This window comes from Oncorhynchus mykiss, chromosome 12 (assembly GCF_057628025.1).
Source record: "Oncorhynchus mykiss isolate SJ-2025 chromosome 12, ASM5762802v1, whole genome shotgun sequence".
NCBI classification, from domain to species: Eukaryota; Metazoa; Chordata; class Actinopteri; order Salmoniformes; family Salmonidae; genus Oncorhynchus; species Oncorhynchus mykiss.
Genome location: NC_143033.1, coordinates 22,142,091 through 22,167,881, shown reverse-complemented (window position 1 = coordinate 22,167,881; position 25,791 = coordinate 22,142,091). Strand labels below are relative to the sequence as shown.

At 41.7% G+C, this 25,791-nt stretch overlaps 1 protein-coding gene across 2 annotated transcripts; it reads right to left on the bottom strand.

Moving 5' to 3' along the window:
* Positions 1-988: 988 nt before the first annotated feature.
* LOC110537175 (calcineurin B homologous protein 3) lies at positions 989-25,191 on the bottom strand. 2 transcript variants are annotated; one of them, XM_090191987.1, is made up of 8 exons: positions 24,755-25,191; positions 14,156-14,225; positions 13,808-13,888; positions 4,105-4,244; positions 3,860-3,921; positions 3,659-3,776; positions 3,474-3,521; positions 989-2,678 (listed from the first exon to the last, which is right to left on the bottom strand). In XM_090191987.1, exons 1-7 carry the CDS (start codon positions 24,816-24,818, stop codon positions 3,511-3,513), a joined length of 546 nt encoding a protein of 181 aa, XP_090048113.1. In that variant the 5' UTR covers positions 24,819-25,191; the 3' UTR covers positions 989-2,678; positions 3,474-3,510. The 2 variants fall into 2 exon arrangements, with proteins under 2 accessions (XP_090048113.1, XP_021478686.1); XM_021623011.3 differs by having other exon boundaries at positions 3,659-3,766.
* Between the last annotated feature and the right edge of the window lie 600 nt (positions 25,192-25,791).

Below are 25,791 nucleotides of genomic sequence, written 5' to 3'. Positions count from 1 at the left end.
CAAACATGGTCCAAGCACACCAAGACAGTCATGAAGAGTGCACAACAGAACCTATTCCCCCTCAGGGGACTGAAAAGATTTGGCATGGGTCCTCTAAAAGGTTTTACAGCTGCACCATCGAGAGCATCCTGACGGGTTGCATCAGCCTCCGACCACAAGGCACTACAGAAGGTAGTGCGTACGGCCCAGTACATCACCAGGGCCAAGCTTCCTGCCATCCAGGACCTCTATACCAGGCGGTGTCAGAGGAAGGTCTTAAAAATTGCCAAAGACTCAAGCCACCCTAGTCATATACTGTTCTCTCTGCTACCACATGGCAAACTGTACCAGAGCTCCAAGTCTAGGTCCAAGAGGCTTCTAACCAGCTTCTACCCCCAAGCCATAAGTCTCCTGAACAGCTACCCAGACTATTTGCATTGTCCCCCCCCCCCCCCTTCTACGCTGCTGCTACTCTCTGTTATTATCTATGCATAATTACTTTAATAACTCTACCTACATGTACATATTACCTCAATACCGGTGTCCCCGCACATTGACTCTGTACTGGTACCCCTGTATATAATGTAACCCCGCTATTGTTATTTACTGCTGCACTTTATTTATTTGTTATTCTTATCTCTTACTTTTTGGGGGGTATTTTTTTTAAACTGCATTGTTGGTTAAGAGCTTGTAAGTAAGCACTTCACTGTAAGGATTGCCAGTGTGTGCGTGTTGTATTCTGAAAATAAAATTTGATTTGAGCACCACATCAGTACTCTCTCGCGCCGCTGTGTGGCGAGGGTCTGAAGCTCATCGGCCAGAACTCAAATTGCTTGGGGGCTAGCCCACATGGGGGTAAATGTAGGGAAAATGGCACAGCATAGCTTCCAGAAAAACAGTTGATTTCAAACTAGGGATTTCTGTGGCTTGTGAGTTAAGACAGTAAAAGTCACCAAAGATACAGAGAATGTCTTTAAAGGTTTTTTAGAAGGTAATTACATAAATTCACTATGATTAATATCACTTTATTGGTCAATTCCAAACAAGGTCCAACTAATATAATATATAAAGCTTCCAGAAAAACAGTCGATTTCAAATGAACAAAACATTGACACATTCAGCCCAAAGCGGAACCCCCCCCCCCTCCAAAACATTGACACATTCAGCCCAAAGCGGAACCCCCCCCCCCCCCCCCCCCCGGTTGCTGGCTCACGCCTCTAGCCCCAAGGCTATGTGCTGCCCCCACTTGATTTGATTAAGTACAAAGCAAATTCAAGTTTCATTATAGATCCTTCTCCAAGGCTGTCTGATAATACAATTATTTTCTTAAAAGCAAAACTAAACACTCCAATTCCTACAGTACATAATCATTCAAAAATGATACACTTTTGGTGAGCGGTTTCCTATTTTAATGTTCTCAATAAAAAGAGAAGGCCACATCATTTACATTATTCCTTGCTACAATAACATCCCAAATCGGAATGAAAATATTGTATTGTACAGTACAAATATACAGTGTGTATGGAAATTCAAACACCAAGACATGCTAAAATCTGTAGATGCAACAAGATATCGGCAGGCTGCAGTATTTGCTGGTGCCTACTTAAAATACATTTGATCTGCAACGGATTAAGGCCAAATTAATTCAATGAATGCATGCCATTTAGTCCACAGGAGGCTGCTGAGGGGAGGACGGCTCATAATAAATGGCAGGAATGGAGCAAATGGAATGGCATCAAACACATGCAAACCAAAAAATAAAATAGGCAGTATAGAGATGATTAAATGTGGGAATGGGATAGACTTCTCATTCTTTGGTCTCTAGAGGGCAGCACAGACAAGTTGCATATCATTGTTCCCATTTCTAACAGTCAACAAATGCGTGTTTGTGTGGGCTTGATTCTTAAAACATTTGCACAAGTCTAACGCACATTTTACTTGAAACTACTATCTCAATATGAGGAGGGTCTTGCCACAGGACATGTGCAGTATGCTATACTGCTAGGCTGGTCAGTTAAACTTTGAAAATAAGTACTTTGTTTCTATTGGTCAGTGACTTTTTAATGAACATGGAAATTCTAACCTGTTTTGATTCCAAACAGCAAAACAGTTTAGGTGTGCATGACGGTATAGAAGAGACGTGCAAATTTTTGTAGCTTATTCCACACAGTGCCCTAGATATACTAGGAGGTAAATTGCATTCACTTCAATCATGGAGCTGCTATCGCTTTATTACTGGCTTATTACATTGTTATTACTGGATTGTTGCATTATTATTGAATTTATTATTGATTCATGGCATTTAGAGCATTGTGAATACTCTTGCATAAAATATGGAGTGATAGATACAGGCATGCTAAATTCATAACATACCTACTGCTAATCTGTGTATATTTGCATAGTTGCACATAAATATTTTTTTAGCCAATAAATTTGTAAAAACATAAAGTGTGTGTTAGAGGCTAATAGATAGTAGAAGCTCAAACCGTCACCCAAAACTATTAAACAGAGCTTTGTAATAGTTGGTCTGAGAAGGTAAAGTATGCCCTAACTGACCACTAAATAAAAAGACCATAGAAGAGTGCTTGTGCATCATAGTAATAAAATCAAGTGGAAGATCCTCACTTGCACAGGGTCGTCGTGTCCATATTCAAAAAGCGAATGTTCATTTTCGTCTCGATCTCAATATCTTTCAGTATCTGAAAAGAAAATGTTGTTTTACTACCAGTATAGTACTTAGTTACTAAACTCTGACAATACCTTAAACTATTGTGTACTTTAATAACAAGAACAACAATTTTGCTGCTATTGTTTGTGTTAAAGGGACAATCTGCAGTCTTGTCAAACAGCAGAGAGATAGGGCTGGAGAAATGTAACCACTTTAGATTTTCAAAGACAGAGCTATAGATGCAAGGACTGACCAGCCACCAGAAATTAAAATTATAGTTTTAACCATGTTTTGATGCTATACAGTATTTGTTTACAAACAATGGTGTAAAACAAGCTTATATTTTGGGTTCTAATGGGATGTGAGAGTTGAACTAAGGTCATGAGGCATTTAAAAGTTATAATTAAGCAATAAGGCCAATATACCACGGCTAAGAGCTGTTATAACGCAGAGTGCCTGGATACAGCCCTTAGCCGTGGTATATTATTGCTATTATAAACTGGTTACCAACGTAATTAGAGCAGTTTTGTCATACCCATGCTATATGGTCTGATATACAACAGTTGTCAGCCAATCAGCATTCAGTTCTCCAACCACCCAGTTTATAATCTTCATTAATCAATGGGCATATATTGTTAATTTAAAAGTAAAAAAATGGATGTAAGGAGTGCAGATCACGCCTTTAAAGAACAGTGATGATTTAATGGGCTCTCCAGCGAAGCACACTTAAATAATCTATACTTTTAAAAATAAAACTATAGCCATGACTTTTACCCCCAAAAATAAAATTATTATTAGACACAAAATAATATGTTTTATAACAAACCTTTAGAAAATGTTCAAAAGTGATCCCCTCGTAAAACTCATCTGGTTCCTGAGAACGAGATTATTGGATATGGTATTGAATTTTTTTTAAATAATAGTCAGATGTCATATAGCAGCTGATTCCAGATCTAAAACTCAGAGTGAGGAAAACAACATTCACAAGATGTTGTAAAAAACCAGCCGTACCATGTGACCCATGGAAATACTGGCTACCTCCAGCATGGCAGCATCTGCTATTCCTTTTGCCGTTTCCTTTCCCAGGGCTCCACTCCGAGACAGCAGCTCCTCCACTACCTACAGTACACTCAGAGGAAAGGCAGTCATGGTTACAATTCATAGTGATAGGCAGATAAAGTATTTGAAAGACAGGGCTGGGCAATGGCTTACATGTCGATACTCCTCCAGAGTGATTGTTCCATCGTTGTCTGTGTCGTGCATGTTAAACAGGACTGGGAAAGAAAACAAGGAAAATCCGAAAGAGACACACAAAGAATTATTATATCCATTTCATTTTTAGATATTATTATATCAATTTCAGCACAGTGTTACATTTGGTAGTGAAACTATAATATAATGCAAAACATCCATCTTAACACCAGTCCACACTGTAACATTTTAATAACGGTACTCACAGCGGAGTTTCTCCCTCCTGACCTTCTCTCTCTGTTCCTCTGTCATGTTCAGTGCTGGAGGTCTGAAGTGGGACATCACCACAAGGAACTCCTCAAAGCTGATCTCCTCGACCGTCCCGTCACCATTCTGATGGAAGTTTCTATAGAGGTATAAAAAAGCAAGGAACATAAATATCTCCATCTTGTAGACAGATGAGTTCACTGCCTGACATCCTAGGCACATCATGGATACTGTACGCAATATGGTAGTAGCTCGACTCCGCCTATTGCTAGCTAAGGTTGTATTATTGTCATATAGATTATAAACTCAGCAACAACAAAAAAACGTCCCTTTTTCAGGACCCTGTCTTTCAAAGACAATTCGTAAAAATCCAAATAACTTCACAGATCTTCACTGATAAGGGTTTAAACACTGTTTCCCATGCTTATTCAATGAACAATAAACAATTAATGAACATGCACCTGTGGAACGGTCGTTTTTTGCCTAGCGTCTGTAAGCTGTTAGTGTCTTAAGGTCACAGTTATGAAAACTTAGGACACTAAAGAGGCCTTTCTACTGACTCCGAAAAACACCAAAAGAAAGGTGCCCAGGGTCCCTGCTCATCTGCGTGAAAGTGCCTTAGGCATGCTGCAGATGTGGCCAGAGCAATAAATGTCAATGTCCGTACTGTGAGATGCCTAAGACAGTGCTACAGGGAGACAGAACGGACAGCTGATCGTCCTTGCAGTGGCAGGCCACGTGTAACAACATCTGCACAGGATCGGTACATCTGAACAGCACACCTGCGGGACAGGTACAGAATTGCAACAACAACTGCCCGAGTTACACCAGGAACAATCTCTCCATCAGTGCTCAGACTGTCCGCAATAGGCTGAGAGAGGCTGGACTGAGGGCTTGTAGGCCTGTTGTAAGGCAGGTTCTCACCAGACATCACTGGCAACAACGTCACCTATGGGCACAAACCCACCGTCGCTGGCAGGACTGGCAAAAAGTGCTCTTCACTAACGAGTCGTGGTTTTGTCTCACCAGGGGTGTCGGTCAGATACTCGTTTATCATCAAAGGAATGAGAGTTAAACCGTGGCCTGTACTCTGAAGCGGGATCGATTTGGATGTGGAGGGTCGCCATGGTCTGGGGCGGTGTGTCACAGCATCATCGGACTGAGCTTGTTGTCATTGCAGGCAATCTTAACGCTGTGCGTTACAGGTAAGACAACCTCCTCCCTCATGTGATACCCTTCCTGCAGGCTCATCCTGACATGACCCTCCAGCATGACAATGCCACCAGCCATACTGCTCGTTCTGTGTGTGATTTCCTGCAAGACAGGAATGTCAGTGTTCTGCCATGGCCAGCGAAGAGCCCGGATCTCAATCCCATTGAGCACATCTGGAACCTGTTGGATCGGAGGGTGAGGGCTAGGCCCATTCCCCCCAGAAATGTCCGGGAACTTGCAGGTGCCTTGGGTGGAAGAGTGGGGTAACATCTCACAGCAATTGGCACATCTGGTGCAGTCCATGAGGAGGAGATGCACTGCAGTACTTAAGCAGGGCACCTTTCATCCAAGCTACTCAATACTGCCCTTGCCGCTACAGCCATAAGAAGTTTGGAACCACCAAGACTCTTCCAACAGCTAGCCGCCTGGCCAAACTGAGCAATTGGAGGAGAAGGGCCATGGTCAGGGAGGTGACCAAGAACCCAATGGTTACTCTGACAGAGCTCCAGAGTTCCTCTGTGGAGATGGGAGAACCTTCCAGAAGGATAACCAGCCATGCAGCACTCCACCAATCAGGCCTTTATGGTAGAGTGGCAAAACAGAAGCCACTCCTCAGTAAAAGGCACCTGACAGCCCGCTTAGAGAGTTTGCCAAAGGCACATAAAGGACTCTCAGAACATAAGATACAAGATTCTCTGGTCTGATGAAACCAAGATTGAACTCTTTGGCCTGAATGCCAAGTGTCACGTCTTGAGGAAACCTGGCACCATCCCTACGGTAATGCATGGTGGTGGCAGCATCGAATCAAATAAAATTGTATGTCACATGCGCCGAATACAACAGGCGTAATACTTACAGTGAAATTCTTACTTACAAGCCCTTAACACTTATTTTTCTTAGAACTGCATTGTTGGTTAAGTAAAAAAATTGATAAATAGAAAATAAAAGTAACAAATAATTAAACAGCAGCAGTAAAACAACAATAGCGAGGCTGTATACAGGGGGTACCGGCACTGGTTAGTCAATGTAATTCAGGTAATATGTACATGTAGGTAGAGTTAAAGTGACTATGTATAGATAATGAACAGAGAGTAGCAGCAGCGTAAAAGAGGGGTCTGGGTAGCCCTTTGTTGTGGGGATGTTTTTCAGAGGCAGGAACTGGGAGACTAGTAAGGATATAATGATATATAGGTTCCGGAGGGGATGGCTGCCGTTTTAAGGGCTCCTAACCAACTGTGCTGTTGTGTTTATTCGCATTGTTTGTAACTTATTTGTACATAAAGTTGCTGCTACGGTCTCTTACGACTGAAAAGAGCTTCCAGACATCAAAACAGTGATTACTCACCTCGAATTGGACGAAAAAGTTTTCTTTAAATGAGTCTGACGCGAAGGATATGCAACTTTCTGGAGACCAGGCCCAAATCCCTGTCATTCGCGTGAAGGCAGAGATACAGAGGGAGGAGGTGGGGGTGCCTTGTGAGGATTCAGAGGAGAGTGAGTAAATCACCACTACCATCGATTCAAATCAAATCAAAGTTTATCTGTCAAGTGCGCCGAATACAACAGGTGTACCTTACACTGAAATGCTTACTTACAGGCTCTAACTAACAGTGCAAAAAAGGTATTAGGTGAACAATAGGTAAGTAAGGTAAGGTAAGAAATAAAAACAGTAAAAATACAGTGAAAAATAACAGTAGCAAGGCTACATATAGAGACCGGTTAGTCGCGCTGATTGAGGTAGTAGGACCATGTAGATATGGTTAAAGTGACTATGCATATATGAGGAACAAAGAGTAGCAGTAGCGTAAAGGGGGGTTGGCGGGTGGTGGGACACAATGCAGATAACCCGGTTAACCAATGTGCGGGAGCACTGGTTGGTCGGGCCAATTGAGGTAGTATGTACATGAATGTATAGTTAAAGTGACTATGTATATATGATAAACAGAGTAGCAGCAGCGTAAAAGAGGGGTTTGTGGGAGGCACACAATGCAAATAGTCCGGGTAGCCATTTGATTACCTGTTCAGGAGTCTAATTGACCAACGATCAATCACAAGCAATCACTGGAAAACAGACTTGATGAACTATGGTCGAGACTATCCTACCAACGGGGCATTAAAAACGCTAATATCTTATGTTCCAGTTGAATCTGGTAATGAATGGTGTGGCTGTTGAACAAGTTGAGGACACTAAATTACTTGGCATTACCTTAGATTGTAAACTGTCATGGTCAAAACATAGATTTAATGGTTGTAAAGATGGGGAGAGGTCTGACCGTAAGAAAGAGATGCTCTGCTTTTTTGACACCACACTCCAAAAAGCAAGTTCTGCAGGCTCTAGTTTAGTCTAATCTTGATTATTGTCCAGTCGTGTGGTCCAGTGCTGCAAGGAAAGACCTAGTTAAGCTGCAGCTGGCCCAGAACAGAGTGGCATGTTTTGCTCTTCATTGTAATCAGAGGGCTGATATAAATACTATGCTGCCAGTCTCTCTTAGCTAAGAGTTGAGGAGAGACTGACTGCATCACTTCTTATTTTTGTAAGTGTGTGGAAAATCCCAAATTGTTTGCATAGTCATCTTACACAGCTTTGACACACACACTTATCCCACCCGACATGCCACCAGGGGTCTTTTCATAGTCCCCAAATCCAGAACAAATTCAAGAAAGCATACAGTATTATATAGAGCCCTTATTGCATGGAACTTCCGTCCATCTCATATTGCTGAAACAAACAGTAAACCTGGTTTAATAAAACAGATAAAGCAACACCTCGCGGCACAACGACTCTCCTCTATTTGACCTAGATAGTTTGTGTGGATGCATTGATATGTAGGCTACGTGTGCCTTTTTAAAAATGTATGTAGTTCTGTCCTTGAGCTGTTCTTGTCTAATGATGTTCTGTATTATGTTGTTCTGTATTATGTCATATGTTTTGTGTGGACCCCAGGAAGAGTAGCTGCTGCTTAGGCAATAGCTAATGGGGAACCTAATAAAATACCAAATACCACCAACACAAATAATATTGAGCTGGCTGGGTTTTCCGTGCATCAGCAGGATGGTAAGACAAGGGGCGAGGGTGATTGTCCATTTGTCAATAACTGCTGGAGCGCGATGTCTAATACTAAAGAAGTCTCGAGGTATTGCTTGCCTGAGGTAGAGTACATCATGATAAACTGTAGACCACACTATCTACCAAGAGAGTTATCATCTATATTATTAGTAGCTGTCTATTAACCACCCCAAACCGATGCTGGCACTAACACCACACTCAACGGGCTGTATAAGGCCATAAACGAACAAGAAAATGCTCATTCAGAAGCGGCACTCCTAGTGGCCAGGGAATTTAATGCAGGCAAACTTAAATCCATTTTACCTAATTTTTACCTAACCACAATTATATCCTCCTAATTCGTATTTACAAGCAAAAACTAAAGAAGTACCAGTGACTCGCTCAATACGGAAGTGGTCAGATGACATGGATGCTATGCTACAGGACTGTTTTGCTAGCACAGACTGGAATACGTTCCGTGATTCATCCAATGGCATTGAGGAGTATACCACCACAGTCACTGGCATCATCAGTAAGTGCTTCGACGACATCGTCCCCACAGTGACTGTACATCAGTGAGGGAAAAAAGTATTTGATCCCCTGCTGATTTTGTACGTTTACCCACTGACAAAGAAATGATCAGTCTATAATTTTAATGGTAGGTTTACTTGAACAGTGAGAGACAGAAAAACAACAACGAAATCCAGAAAAACGCATGTCAAAAATGTTATAAATTAATTTACATTTTAATGAGGGAAATAAGTATTTGACCCCCTCTCAATCAGAAATATCTCTGGCTCCCAGGTGTCTTTTATACAGGTAACAAGCTGTGATTAGGAGCACACTCAAAGGGAGTGCTCCTAATCTCAGCTTGTTACCTGTATAAAAGACAACTGTCCACAGAAGCAATCAATCAATCAGATTCCAAACTCTCCACCATGGCCAAGACCAAAGAGCGCTCCAAGGACGTCAGGGACAAGATTGTAGACAGACACAAGGCTGGAATGGGCTACAAGACCATCGCCAAGCAGCTTGGTGAGAAGGTGACAACAGTTGGTGCGATTATTCGCAAATGGAAGAAACACAAAATAATTGTCAATCTCCCTCGGCCTGGGGCTCCATGCAAGATCTCATCTTGTGGAGTTGCAATGATCATGAGAACGGTGAGGAATCAGCCCAGAACTACACGGGAGGATCTTGTCAATGATCTCAAGGCAGCTGGGACCATAGTCACCAAGAAAACAATTGGTAACACACTACGCCATGAAGGACTGAAATCCTGCAGCGCCCGCAAGGTCCCCCTGCTCAAGAAAGCACATATACATGGCCGTCTGAAGTTTGCCAATGAACATCTGAATGATTCAGTTGACAACTGGGTGAAAGTGTTGTGGTCAGATGAGACCAAAATGGATCTCTTTGGCATCAACTCAACTCGCCGTGTTTGGAGGAGGAGGAATGCTGCCTATGACCCCAAGAACACCATCCCCACCGTCAAACATGGAGGTGGAAACATTATGCATGGGGGGTGTTTTTCTGCTAAGGGGACAGGACAACTTCACCGCATCAAAGGGACGATGGACGGGGCCATGTACCGTCAATTCTTGGGTGAGAACCTCCTTCCCTCAGCCAGGGCATTGAAAATGGGTCGTGGATGGGTATTCCAGCATGACAATGACCCAAAACACATGGCCAAGGCAACAAAGGAGTGGCTCAAGAAGAAGCACATTAAGGTCCTGGAGTGGCCTAGCCAGTCTTCAGACCGTAATCCCATAGAAAATCTGTGTAGGGAGCTGAAGGTTCGAGTTGCCAAACGTCAGCCTCGAAACCTTAATGACTTGGAGAAGATCTGCAAAGAGGAGTGGGACAAAATCCCTCCTGTGATGTGTGCAAACCTGGTGGCCAACTACAAGAAACATCTGACCTCTGAATGCCAGCAAGGGTTTTGCCACCAAGTACTAAGTCATGTTTTGCAGAGGGGTCAAATACTTATTTCCCTCTTTAAAATTCAAATCAATTTATAACAATTTTGACATGTGTTTTCCTGGATTTTTTTGTTGTTATCCTGTCTCTCATTGTTCAAATAAACCTACCATTAAAATTATAGACGGATAATTTCTTTGTCAGTGGGCAAACGTACAAAATCAGCAGCAAAATACTTTTTTCCCTCACTGTACATATCCCAACCAGAAGTTATGGATTACAGGCATCATCTGCACCGAGCTAAAGGCTAGAGCTGCCACTTTCAAGGAGCGGGAGACTAATCCGGACGCTTATTATAAATCCCACTATGCCCTCAGACGAACCATCAAACATGCAAAGCATCAATACAGGACTAAGTTTGAATCATACTACACACTGGCTCTGAAGCTCGTCGGATGTGGCAGGGCTTGCAAACTATTACGGACTTCAAAGGGAAACCCAGCCGCGAGATGCCCAGTAACACAAGCCTACCAGACGAGCTAAATGCCTTTTATGCTCGCTTCGAGGCAAGCAACACTGAAGCGTGCACGAGAGCACCAATTGTTCCGGATGACTGTGTGATCCCACTTTTCATAGCTTACGTGTGCAAGACCTTTAAAAAGGTCAACATTCAAAAGGCTGTGGGGCCAGATGGATTACCAGGGCGTGTACTCAGAGCATAAGCAGACCAACTGGCAAGTGTCTTTACTGACATGTTCAACCTCTCTCTGACCGAGTCTGTAATACCTACATGTTTCAGGCAGACCACCATAGTCCCTGTGCCCAAGGAAGCGAAGGTAACCTGCCTAAATTGCTACAGCCCGTAGCACTCACGGCGGTAGCCATGAAGTGCTTTGAAAGGCTGGTTATGGCTCACGTCAACACCATCATCCCGGAAACACTAGACCCACTCCAATTCGTATACCACCTAAAACAGATCCACATATGATGCAATCTAAATCGCACTCCACACTGTCCTTTCACACCTGGACAAAAGAAACACCTACAGTATTTGAGAATGCTATGCATTGACTACAGTTCAGCGTTCAACACCATAGTGCCATCAAAGCTCATCACTAAGCTAAGGACCCTGGGACTAAACACCTCCCTCTGCAACTGGATCCTGAACTTCCTGACGTGCCACCCCTACGTAGTAAGGGTAGGCAACAACACATCTGCCACCCTGATCTTCAACACCGGGGCCCCTCAGAGGTGCATGCCTAGTTCCCTCCTGTACTCTCCGTTCACCCACGACTGCGTGGCCAAACACGACTCCAACACCATCATTAAGTTTGCTGACGACACAACAGTGGTAGTCCTGATCACCAACAGTGATGAGACAGCCTATAGGGAGGAGGTCAGAGACCTGGCAGTGTGGTGTCAAGACAAGAACCTCTCCCTCAATGTGAGCAAGACAAAGGAGCTGATCGTGGACTACCGGACAAGAAGGGCCGAACAGACCCTCATTAACATTGTTGCGCTGTATTGTAGAGGTGGAGTTTCAAGTTCACCAACAAACTATCATGGTCCAAACACACCAAGACAATCGTGAAGAGGGCATGACAACACATATTGCCCCTCAGGAGACTGAAAAGATTTGGCATGGATCCTCAGATCCTCAAAAAGATCCACAGCAGCACCAGAGAGCATCCTGACCGGTTGGCTTGATGTCCTTTGGGTGGTGGACCATTCTTGATACACACAGGAAAATGTTGAGCATGAAAAACCCAGCAGCATTGCAATTCCTGACACATACCAGTGTGCCTGACCCCTCCTACCATACCCCGTTCAAAGGCACTTACATTTTTGGTCTTTCCCATTCACCCTCTGAATGGCACACATACACAATCCACTTCTCAATTGTTTCAATGCTTACAAATCTTTCTTTAACCTGTCTCCTTCACTTAAATCTACACTGACTGAAGTGGATTTAACAAGTGACAATCAATAAGGGATCATAGCTTTCACCTGGATTCACCTGGTCAGTCTGTCATGGAAAGAGGAAGTTTTCTTAATATTTTGTATACTTTTCGTTTAGCTGAAAAAACATTATTTGTCTCTCTGAAATGAAACCATCAAGTGATTGAAAATAAATACATCCCTATCTGTCATTGAGCAACACTATGCCGTGATGAGATTGGTGTTTTTTTCACTCTTTCATAAGTTCTTTAAAACAATAAAAGCTAATTTATCAAGATTTCTGAAAATGGATATATATCATTTTAGAAAGAAACGTAATATTCAAACCTTTCCGGTCTACACAAGTCCTAGGTGGTAGTGGTTAACGGCTAGGGGTTGTTTCTAGATGAGGCTGACATTTGACATCTCTGTGAGGCACCACCAAACCTACTGTTTAATGAAAATCACACTAGGTAGATAGGAGCATCTTGAGAGAAGTTCACTTTTTGGGTTCTATTTTCGACTGGTGTTAAGCCAGCCCAATTGTCAAACGCACGCTCGTTAGCAATTTCAATTTGTTAAAGCCAGCGCACTGCTATTTTCCAAACCTTGCCCCAGGATTGGTAATTGACGTGTCTAATATCAGCTCGCTTGCGTTGAGGTGGGAGGGTAATAAATATCTGAGGTGTGCCCTTAAAAAACATGTGCCAAAGGGCACATTTCAGGCAACGCTAGTGGGGATATTTATTTAGTTGGTTATGGCATGGATCTTGCCAGCAGAGGAACACAGTAGACTAATCAATAGAATAGCCTATGCCCAATGTTATATTCAAATTGCATTTTTGGGAGCAGCAAAAACAGTCAACACCCTTTTCTTCTTTTACTTGTCCATTCGGACAACTTAAATCTATATTCTTCTTGTCCAACATTTTTATTTACCTGAGTTGTGTTAATGTCAAGCCCTGAATGCGTCTAAAAAAACCTAAATGTGTCTTGAAACCCCAAAGTCTCATTATAGGCTATGGATATTATTTATATCCAGCTCCTGTGAAACTTGATGCCCACTGAATGAAATATGCCTATTTAGCAACATCATATTGTTAAAGTCTAATTATTGTTTTTCATTTATATAAAAATAAAAAGCATTTTCCACTGTCATCTGTTGGATCTGAATGTCAAATTGCAGGAAATCCAATCGCTGACCGTGGTGTTGAATCAACTATTGATTGCCTGTTTCTTTGCCTTTACCATTCTACTTCGCCATATCAACGTCGAAGGTAGACTAATTAGAACATTTACAAATCTTGTTACAAGTTGAAGCAACCACATAAAAAGCGTTAGAGCAGGTTTTCATTGGCCAGTGAGTGATCAAGCCCTCGTCACACCAACAACTTATATTAATTCAAAGAAAATTCTGCCTCTTTACGCTTAACGCCAGGTGTTACGGCCATTGTTCCTGCTGTCAAAATAGCCCAAATATTTCAGACACACCACCACTCAACTGCTAAGATTTACTTTGCGTTTGTTAAAATTGAGCCCTTAGTTGTGTACTTATTGAGGTACTTAACGGGAACACGATAATCTACCTTTTGTCAAAGAAGGCCTCTATAATTTGGGTGCGGATTGGATTGCATGCCAGGTCTGGAATTGTGTCGAGGTCAGCTCTCCTACAAGTGAAAAGACAAGGAGATAATTAAAAAAGGTGTGCACCAGGAAGCTGGTCACTTATAACATCTTGCTAAACAAAAGCCAAACCAAAACCTGTTAGGCTAGTTTATTATAAAGAAATGGGAAGAACCACTTCACCAGAAATGTATCATGCCAGGATACACCCATGTGTGTTCCCATAGTGACAGCACAAGTTAAAAAATAAAGTGTGTTAGAATGGGCCTTTACAGAGTGTATGAATGTCAAACATTATTAGGGAGTCCTACCTCAGCATGTCTTCATTGTGGCTCAACTGCTTGAATCTTTTGTGCAGGATTCCAATCTGCTCGAAGGAAACTGAGGAACAAAAAAAAGGACTGTCATGAGTCCAAGACAGAGAGGGACATCCTGGCAGCCTACCACAGCAGGTTAAATACATAGATGTATGAAGGAGAACTCAAATGTATCTTCAAGAGGCCTCTTATTAGCAAAATGCCAGGCAGCACATCAGTTAACATAGAATGAGCAGGAAACCATGACGGACTGCAGAGTAATGATGTTAACGGAACACAATTGTTTTTTAACTTTTGCCAACTACAATTTATGTTTGTGTCTTGAAGTTATGTCTAATTTATCATTCAGTTTGCCTGATTTGACATCCTCAGGACTAACACCGTATACACACATAGTATAAGCAGAGAGTAGGGCTGAATGTTTATTCTGCATCTATTTTTAGTTGATGCCAGTGGATTTGTTTATTCAAATGTAAAAACGATTTCACATTGCATTCTCATTGTAGTTTAGAGAAAGACAGTAATAAATGTGTTTTAAACTGTGTATTATATGTAATGACGAGCTCAAAGTATTCACATGCATTCAAACAAGGACTGATATCTAATATCTATCTATCTAATTGCCACAATACTTCAATTAAGAGTTTGTGTGTGAGTGAGTGAGTGCGAGTGTTTCAGTGTCTGAAAAAGAGGCTGCCCAGGGAAGGACAGCTCATAATAATGGCTGGAACAGATTGAATGGATTGGTATCAACCATATCTTGGATGAGTTATTTACCATTCCATTGAATCCATTCTAGCCATTACTATGAGTCCGTCCTCCCCAATTATGGGGCGACCAGCCGCATGTGATACATTCCTAGGTATATTGTACGGGCATACCAGTATGTGAAGATCTAATGTTGGATAACCAGTGGTATGAGGAGACTCACTGAGGGTGGGGATTTCAGACAATAGAGATGGTGAAGAAAACCGGTCTGTTCACGGCCTCATTGCTTGCATGTTTTTCTGAAGCTATACACAAAGTATCTAATCTATTATTCATGGTGGCTCATTCAGGCCTACACTGTTATTTGTTTATTTGGATCCCCATTAACTTTGGCAGAAGCAGCAGCTACTCTTCCTGGGGTTCACAAAAAACACAAAACATGACATGCAACAAAACACTGATAGACAAGGACAGTCACACAAATTTAAAATACAACGATATACAAACAATACAACAAAAATTGTGTGTTAGAGTGTGTGTGTTTGTCCCCTCACTGTCAATTATTATTATTTTTTACAGTAATTCTGCTGTTTTCTTGAGTTGGAAGGGAGTTCGATGCGATCATGGCTCTGTATAATACAGTGCATTGTCATGAACTCGTTTTGGACTTGGGGACTGAAGAAACCCCTGATGGCATGTCTTGTGGGGTATGCATGTGTGTCTGAGCTGAATATAATTGGATTGTGCAGACAATCTGGAATCTTCATCGCAGTAATATTTCTCATAACTAGAAGACATCTAGAAGAAATCTAACAATACAGCTTCAACTATCATCTTATTGTCCATTTCTTTTAACCAATCTGTCATCGGAGTCAGCGCAGTACAAGGTGAGTGCTTTACACCAATTTTTGGGGTATCCAAAAGGAAATGCCGGCATTACAGAGGCAAGAGAGGGGAGTCCTGGCAAGATTAAGGCCAAGGGAGAACCAGCCACCTCTTCCTCCATTCTATAAAATGGATTAACTCTGATTGCGGATATGCTCTGATTGCTTTCAGACAAGACACCCCCCAATGGCTATCCAACTCAATGGATTCTCCACATAGGTGACACAATGTCAATTACACTACACACTGCCCTCACCCACCTAGAAAATAGGAATACCTATGTGAGAATAATGTTAATTGACTACAGCTCAGCTTTCAACACCAGTTTCCCCTCCAAGCTCGTCACCAAGCTTAGGACCCTGGGACTTCCTGATGGCCGACCCCAGGTGAAGAGGGTAGGCAACATCCCCTCTGCCACGCTTACCCCACAGGGGTGGAAGCTTAGTCCCCGTCTGTTCACCTACGATTTCTCCAACACCATCATCAAGTTTGCTGAAGACACGACAGTGGTATTTTTTATTTTTATTTCACCTTTTTTTAACCAGGTAGGCTAGTTGAGAACAAGTTCTCATGTGCAACTGCGACCTGGCCAAGATAAAGCATAGCAGTGTGAACAGACAACACAGAGTTACACATGGAGTAAACAATGAACAAGTCAATAACACAGTAGAAAAAAAGGGGAGTCTATATACATTGTGTGCAAAAGGCATGAGGAGGTAGGCGAATAATTACAATTTTGCAGATTAACAATGGAGTGATAAATGATCAGATGGTCATGTACAGGTAGAGATATTGGTGTGCAAAAGAGCAGAAAAGTAAATAAATAAAAACAGTATGGGGATGAGGTAGGTAAAAATGGGTGGGCTATTTACCGATAGACTATGTACAGCTGCAGCCATCGGTTAACTGCTCAGATAGCAGATGTTTGAAGTTGGTGAGGGAGATAAAAGTCTCCAACTTCAGCGATTTTTGCAATTCGTTCCAGTCACAGGCAGCAGAGAACTGGAACGAAAGGCGGCCAAATGAGGTGTTGGCTTTAGGGATGATCAGTGAGATACACCTGCTACGGATGGGTGTTGCCATCGTGACCAGTGAACTGAGATAAGGCGGAGCTTTACCTAGCATGGACTTGTAGATGACCTGGAGCCAGTGGGTCTGGCGACGAATATGTAGCGAGGACCAGCCGACTAGAGCATACAAGTCGCAGTGGTGGGTGGTATAAGGTGCTTTGGTGACAAAACGGATGGCACTGTGATAAACTGCATCCAGTTTGCTGAGTAGAGTGTTGGAAGCAAAAGGCCTGATCACTGGCGACGATGAGACTGGGAGGAGGTCAGTGACCTGGAAGTGTGGTGCCGGGACAACAACCGCTCCCTCAACGTCAGGAAGACCAAAGAGCTGATCATGGACTACAGGAAATGGGGGGAGCATGCCCCCATCCACATCGACAGGGCTGAAGTGGAGCATGTCGAGAGCTTCAAGCTCTATGGTGTCCAAATCACTAAGGACTTAAAATATTTCACAAACACGTGCGCACAGTCGTGAAGAAGGTGTGACAGTGCCGCTTCCCCCTCAACAGGTTGAAACATTTTGCTGTGGGCCCTCAAATCCTCAAACAGTTATACAGCTGCATCACTGCTTGTTATGGCAACAGCACTGTCCTGGATCACATGGCAATGTGAGGGTGGTACAGACAGCCCAGTGCATGGCAGGGGCCGAGCGCCCTGCCATCCAGGACCTCTTATCAGGCGGTGTGAAAGGAAGGCCTGAAAAATCGTTAAAGACTCCACCCAAGCCATAGACTGTTCTCTCTGCTTCCGCACGGCAAGAGGTACATCAAGTCTGACACAAACAGGCTCCTGAACAGTTTATATCCCCAAGCCTTAAGACCGCTAAATAGCTACACAGACTACCTGTCCCTTGTGTTTTTTCACTGTCTCTAGCAGACTGACAGGATTCTACACACTCACGCACACTGAAACTCCAACACACACACATTTATACTGACTCTACACACGCACACACTCACATACACCCACACACTGTTATTTTTTTTCCATATACCCCTATACATACAGTATCTACCTTAATTAAATCACTCCAGTAGGGTGCTTTACTATTTTTAGGCAGGAGAATTACTTTAGCATCCTTCCACATCTGTGGACACACACACACACACCTTTAGGCTTTGGTTAGATACAGTGCCTTGCGAAAGTATTCGGCCCCCTTGAACTTTGCGACCTTTTGCCACATTTCAGGCTTCAAACATAAAGATATAAAACTGTATTTTTTTGTGAAGAATCAACAACAAGTGGGACACAATCATGAAGTGGAACGACATTTATTGGATATTTCAAACTTTTTTAACAAATCAAAAACTGAAAAATTGGGCGTGCAAAATTATTCAGCCCCCTTAAGTTAATACTTTGTAGCGCCACCTTCTGCTGCGATTACAGCTGTAAGTCGCTTGGGGTATGTCTCTATCAGTTTTGCACATCGAGAGACTGAAATTTTTTCCCATTCCTCCTTGCAAAACAGCTCGAGCTCATTGAGGTTGGATGGAGAGCATTTGTGAACAGCAGTTTTCAGTTCTTTCCACAGATTCTCGATTGGATTCAGGTCTGGACTTTGACTTGGCCATTCTAACACCTGGATATGTTTATTTTTGAACCATTCCATTGTAGATTTTGCTTTATGTTTTGGATCATTGTCTTGTTGGAAGACAAATCTCCGTCCCAGTCTCAGGTCTTTTGCAGACTCCATCAGGTTTTCTTCCAGAATGGTCCTGTATTTGGCTCCATCCATCTTCCCATCAATTTTAACCATCTTCCCTGTCCCTGCTGAAGAAAAGCAGGCCCAAACCATGATGCTGCCACCACCATGTTTGACAGTGGGGATGGTGTGTTCAGCTGTGTTGCTTTTACGCCAAACATAGCGTTTTGCATTGTTGCCAAAAAGTTCAATTTTGGTTTCATCTGACCAGAGCACCTTCTTCCACATGTTTGGTGTGTCTCCCAGGGTGGCTTGTGGCAAACTTTAAACAACACTTTTTATGGATATCTTTAAGAAATGGCTTTCTTGCCACTCTTCCATAAAGGCCAGATTTGTGCAATATACGACTGATTGTTGTCCTATGGACAGAGTCTCCCACCTCAGCTGTAGATCTCTGCAGTTCATCCAGAGTGATCATGGGCCTCTTGGCTGCATCTCTGATCAGTCTTCTCCTTGTATGAGCTGAAAGTTTAGAGGGACGGCCAGGTCTTGGTAGATTTGCAGTGGTCTGATACTCCTTCCATTTCAATATTATCGCTTGCACAGTGCTCCTTGGGATGTTTAAAGCTTGGGAAATCTTTTTGTATCCAAATTCGGCTTTAAACTTCTTCACAACAGTATCTCGGACCTGCCTGGTGTGTTCCTTGTTCTTCATGATGCTCTCTGCGCTTTTAACGGACCTCTGAGACTATCACAGTGCAGGTGCATTTATACGGAGACTTGATTACACACAGGTGGATTGTATTTATCATCATTAGTCATTTAGGTCAACATTGGATCATTCAGAGATCCTCACTGAACTTCTGGAGAGAGTTTGCTGCACTGAAAGTAAAGGGGCTGAATAATTTTGCACGCCCAATTTTTCAGTTTTTGATTTGTTAAAAAAGTTTGAAATATCCAATAAATGTTGTTCCACTTCATGATTGTGTCCCACTTGTTGTTGATTCTTCACAAAAAAATACAGTTTTATATCTTTATGTTTGAAGCCTGAAATGTGGCAAAAGTTTGCAAAGTTCAAGGGGGCCGAATACTTTCGCAAGGCACTGTATATAGCAAATAGGGCTGGCAATACATTCTGCTACCATACTCAATAGTTTCCCATCAATGCTGTCTATACCTGGTGGCTTGTCATTATTGATGGATAACAATAGTTTTTCCACCTGTCCCACACTAACTTGACTAAATCAAAACAGCAATCCTTAGCTTTCATTATTAGATATTTCATACAAAAACATGATGGATCACTGTTCAATATTTTCATTTCACTTCTGAGTTTTTCCACCTTACTAGCAAAATAGTAATTGAACGATTGGCATAATCGAAAGCGTTTGTTATAAATTAACTATCAACTTAAATGAAAGATGGAGATGAATTGTGCTTTCTGCCCATTATATCATTTAATGTACTCCAAAGTCTTTTTCCATTGTGTTTTGTCATTTATCTTTGTTTGGAAATATAATTGATTATTCTTTTAGTTAAGTCACAAAATGTCTCAGTTTACAATATATCAACCAATCAGATGAGCAGCCTGACTTGTTTGCCACATCTTTTGCATAATTTCTTTGAACCATAACATTTTTCAATTCATCATCCATCCAGGGGGCTCTAACAGCTCTCACAGTTCATTTCTTAACAGGTGCATGCTTTTCAACAATTGGCATTAATAATTTAACAAATACTTCCAACGCTGCATCTGGATTCACCTCTTCATACACATCAGACCAACATACATTTTCAACAAAAGACTCCTGAGAAACATTATAAATGACTTTAGTCCCAACCTTTGGCACTTCGGCTTTCCTTATTATTGCCACAATGTTATGGTCACTACAGCTATTTGACCAAGGAGAGTGATGGAGTGCTGCATCAGATGACCTGGCCTCCACAATCACGAGACCTCAACCCAATTGAGATGGTTTGGGATAAGTTGGACTGAAGAGTGAAGGAAAAGGTTTGAATCCAGGCTGTATCTTAACTGGTCATGATTGGGAGTCCCATAGGGCGTCGCACAATTGGCCCCGCGTCATCCTGGTTTGGCCGGTGTAGGCCGTTATTGTAAATAAAAATGTGTTCTTAACTGACTTGCCTAGTTAAATAAAGGTTACATACATTTTTACAACAACAAAAGCAGCCAACAAGTGCTCAGCATATGTGGGAACTCCTTCTAGACTGTTGGAAAAGCTCGTGAAGCTGGTTGAGAAAATGCCAAGAGTGTGCAAAGCTGTCATCAAGGCAAAGGGTAGCTACTTTGAAGAATCTGAAATATAAAATATATATATATTTTTGTTTATTTATTTATTTAACACTTTTTTAAGTTACTACATGATTTGATATGTGTTATTTCATAGTGTTGATGTCTTCACTATTATTCTACAAGGTAGATAATAGTAAAAAAAGAAAGAAAAACCCTGGAATGAGTAGATGTGTCCAAACTTTTGACTGGTACTGTATAGTGTATGTCAGTCAGTCAGGTGGCTAGCTGCCGGGAGAGACGTTGAAGGGCTTTGGCTAGTATTACTTTGCCAGATAGAAGGATGAAGTAAGAAGCTAATGTTAAACGTAGCCCACCTCAGCAGGAGCAGAAAATAGGCTACTGAGTTCTCATAATAGCTTTTCTTTACAGAGAGTAGCCTACTGAGACAGATAGCCTCACCACTGAGCGCCACATCGCTGAGTCAGGCTGCAATGCTTGCAGGAGGAAGCAGAAGAGAAAGAGAGGAAGCAAGCAGAGAGCGAGGTTATAGCAGTGGTTCCCAAACTTGGGGTTGTTCATGTTTAAAGATATGTTTCAATATGAACATATCCACATGGCCCATCTTCCCTGAAAGTGCAAACAATACAGTTCTACAGTTCTAAAAGTGACATTTGTTTTTTTGTTATATTGGTGGTTGTTCGTCTTATCTCCATCGCCCACTGGAGTTTATAGTTCCCATTACCCACCTTTTTCTTTACCACTACATCACGGATATTAATACAGAATCATAAGTAATATTCTAATAACTTATGTGAATGTGATAATACAATCATGTGTGCTCCATGGTTGTCTGTTTGTTAGGAGCTTGATTAGTAATGCCTAGGAATACAAATGTGAAAACTATGTAATTTGAGAAAAGAGAGCCTATCAATGTATAGAATATATGATTTTATGCAATTCATCATTACAACTGACTGAACAATCCCTGATGCTATGTGTCGGTGTGAATCATTTATCATATTTACCCCCTTCCAGGGGTAGGCCTATAACATTACAAATTGTAAAGCTAATAGGCTATTTGTTTGTAGATCGACTGAGGTGAATTAACCTAATGCAGCCAAGGTGATAATAGCTTGAGCCATTTTTGCTTGTTTTTGCTGTTCTCCAATTGTATAGAAATCCACTAAATGAGCTTCAACTTCCAAAAATGTCCTCTGATAAAACCTTAAGAATTAGCAGAGAGCCCACTCTGGAAATGTTATATAGTTGTAGAGTATATTGTTCTAAACAATGTCTTGAAATAAACAAAATCAAAAAGGGTACTTTGATATATTGAAACTTCTTATGGCTGGGGGCAGTATTGAGTAGCTTGGATGAATAAGGTGCCCAGAGGTGCCCAGAGTAAACTGCCTGCTACTCAGTCCCAGTTGCTAATATATGCATATTATTTGTATATTTGAATAGAAAACACTCAGAAGTTTCTAAAACTGTTTAAATGATGTCTGTGAGTGTAACATAACTCATATGGCAGGCAAAAACCTGAGAAAAAATCCAACCAGGAAGTGGGAAATCTGAGGTTGGTCGTTTTTCAACTCATTCCCTATTGAAGATACAGTGGGACATTGGTCATGTTGCACTTCATAAGGCTTCCACTAGATGGCAACCGTCTTTAGATCCATGTTTGAGGCTTCTACTGTGAAGTGGGAGCAAATAAGAGGGGAATGAGTCAGGGGTCTGCCAGAATGCCATGAGCTCGTGGCGCTCGTTCACATGAGAGCAAGCTCTGCATTTCTACAGACAAAGGAATTCTCCGGTTGGAAAATGATTGTACATTTATGTTAAAAACATCCTAAAGATTGATTCTATAATTCGTTTGACATGTTTCTACGGACTGTAACGGAACTTTTTGACTTTTCGTCTGCTCCTAGTGCATGCGCGTCATGAATTTGGATTTGTGAACTGAACGCGCTAACAAAAGGAGGTATTTGGACATAAATTATGGACATTATCGAACAAAACAAACATTTATAGTGGAACTGGGATTCCTGGGAGTGCCTTCTGATGAAGATCATCAAAGGTAAGTGAATCTTTATAATGTTATTTCTGACTTCTGTTGACTGCACAATATGGCGGATATCTGTTTGGCTGTTTTGGTCTCTGAGCGCCGTACTCAGATTATTGCATGGTTTGCTTTTTCCGTAAAGATTTTTTGAAATCTGACACAGCGGTTGCATTAAGGGGAAGTGTATCTAAAGTTCCATGTATAACACTTGTATTTTCAACAACATTGTGCTCTAAAATATGGAGTATATTTTTGGAACTATGTTCAGTAGTTCCAAAAACATCCAGTGATTTTGCAGAGCTATAAAAAGTATAATGACACCAAGATAATGACACCAAGATGTTATTACAGGAGACATGTATAGGTCTTAATCCACAAATGGTTTGCGATACAAATGTAAAAAGCATGTCAAACATCCAATGAAGTTTCTATGTGAAAATTGCCAGAACAATCAAAGACACCAAAAATATTTTCAGCTACACTGGCGTGGAATCGCCCTTTTAAGATTTAATCGTTTTAGCAACCATTTCCAGGTTGCTAAAATTCTGATAGTTCACCTAATTTCAGGTTGTGTGACAAAACAAGCAAGTATTCATTTGCTGTGAAATATATTTTCCATAACCAAAAATATTGTATTTTAAGCTGTTTGAAGATTGTGTAATGAAACAGGCAGGGAGCAGGTCTCGAACCCTTGACCTTCTAGCCCGAAGTCCAGTGCGCTATCGACTGTGCCACAAAAGCATGCTCGTGCGGCAGTGACTTGGCTCGTTCCAATAGTGTACAAAACTGAAAGTAAAATATGCAAAAACTAAACTTAAGAATGGGAAGCATAGAAATAGCGCACATAGAACCGATCTACCGCTTCTTAGACTTGCTTTCAATGAGAAAGAAATGTGAGTTATCCGTTAATGTGAATTTGGTCAGGTAGCCCAAAAAGTTACATATTGCAGCTTTAAAAAAATATAGGCGATTAATCTAGTCTAATACGATTATCAAGTCTCATTTCTTTCATCTGACTTTAGTCACAAGGACATTCCATATTTGATCAAACAGTCTTCTCATTGTTCTGCTTTTAATTTGGACATGGTAGCTCATCTCATTGCAGGGTATCAGGAAAGACACTGCAGTAGGCCTACTAGATGCCTGACAATCATCAGACTAATACCTCAGGTTCACAGTCTGAGATTAATGCCATACGTTTGATTTGAAAATGTCCTCTCACAAGCCAGAATGCTGAATACAATTGAATTTTAATGTGTTCTACCAGTAGTCTGTGCGGGTTTTCCTTTTGTGGGTAGGAATTTGAGCAGAAATATCCACAGGAAAGTAATAAAGTATTATTAAACTGACTTTCCAAACACTGGTACCTCCATTGATATTTATATCCCCTGGCACATGCGCAAAACAATGTAAACAAACGTCTACAGGAGGCCTCTAGGCAAGTATGCATGCATTGCCTGCGCATGCTGCAGGTGATCTGAACGCACTACCAGGCTTTTAAAAGTTAGTTGAATTATACTTTCATGTGAATATTGTCTCAAATTCCGCACTATACAAGAACCAACCCGACAGACAATCAGCAGAGTAAGTTCAAATTGAATTTTATTCAACATTCGTGACACAGTGGACATGAAACTAGCTTTCCGGTTATGTCAAAGCCTTTTGCGCGCTGATGTCCAAGAGGGATAGCATCGGCGCCAACTAGCAGGAAAGATACTCATACTAGTGCTGTAGCCTACAGCAATATATAACTCATGCTGTTCTGCTATAGAAATAGCCCCCAGAACACTTACCGCTACACTTGATGACGTGTATTATGAAGATACTCATTATTGAGAATGGGGTTACGTATTGTGGTGTCGTTTCATTTCACAATAATGATACATTTTAGCGCAGGATTACATAGACCCATAACAATGCGTATTCTCAACAATTGTACTCGTATACTACAAGAAACAAACGTAATACTCACAGCCCGTCTTCTCTGCCAATTCTCTATATTCTGGTTCATCAGATAATGACTGTAATGCGCCCATAACTCGAGAAACTTGCCAGTTGACCAATCCAGACGCATGGAAATACCGATTGGTCTCGCTCAGGACAACGCTGGTAACTACTGAAATCGAAACAGCGTCAGTTCAGTGGAACAGATATTTTTTCATTAGCACATCCCCTACTCCAACTCATGTTATTGGTCGATACCGGCTGCGCTCATAATTAAGTAATAAGCCAGTTTCTTCAAGGTCCTAATGCATTTCAAGGTGTCATTCTCTGCAGACAGAGCGCGCACTTCCGCAACTTGGCAGTCTCCTTTGATCTAGTTGTCTCACTACTTCTTCTTCGTCTGCTTTTCTGGCAGACTACACAGGCGCTTTGTTGTGTATTGCTGCTTTTCAGTTTGGAAAGTGCACTGTCCACAGAAAAGGGAAATAAAAAAATAGGAAATTGCATCCCCATCTATATATATATATATATATATACCACTATCTCCAACACACCCATCCACCCCTGCCCAATACTTTGGCCTCAACAGATCCTACAGCAGGTCATCAGCCTGGGAAGCTGGAACCCCTTCTCTGAAAAACCCCTGTAAGTTTTTCTGCAATAAAGTCTCTGATACCCAAACACATCTATGCTTCTGCTACTACCAATTCAATCTTCTGGGATTTCCTTTCCATCTGTGCGATAAAATTAATGACCATAGCAATAAATTCCAAGAAGCCAAACTTAATAAAGCACAAACTGTTCTGGTCACTCTGTACTGACCTACTTTCCCATTCCTTTAGCACATATCATCCTCTACTTTCCTCACTGCCTCGGCATGTCACACTTTCTGTGCTCCTTTCACCCTGGAAACTTCAATCTGTCTCACTCGCACAGGACATTTCTGAACCCCAGCAACATGGCCACCACCACAATTGAAACACCCAACCGCTTCCCTGAAACTACATGCTCTTTTGTCACTTTTGTATAGAAGTGTAGTAAATTAGCTTCAACTTGTACATTTGT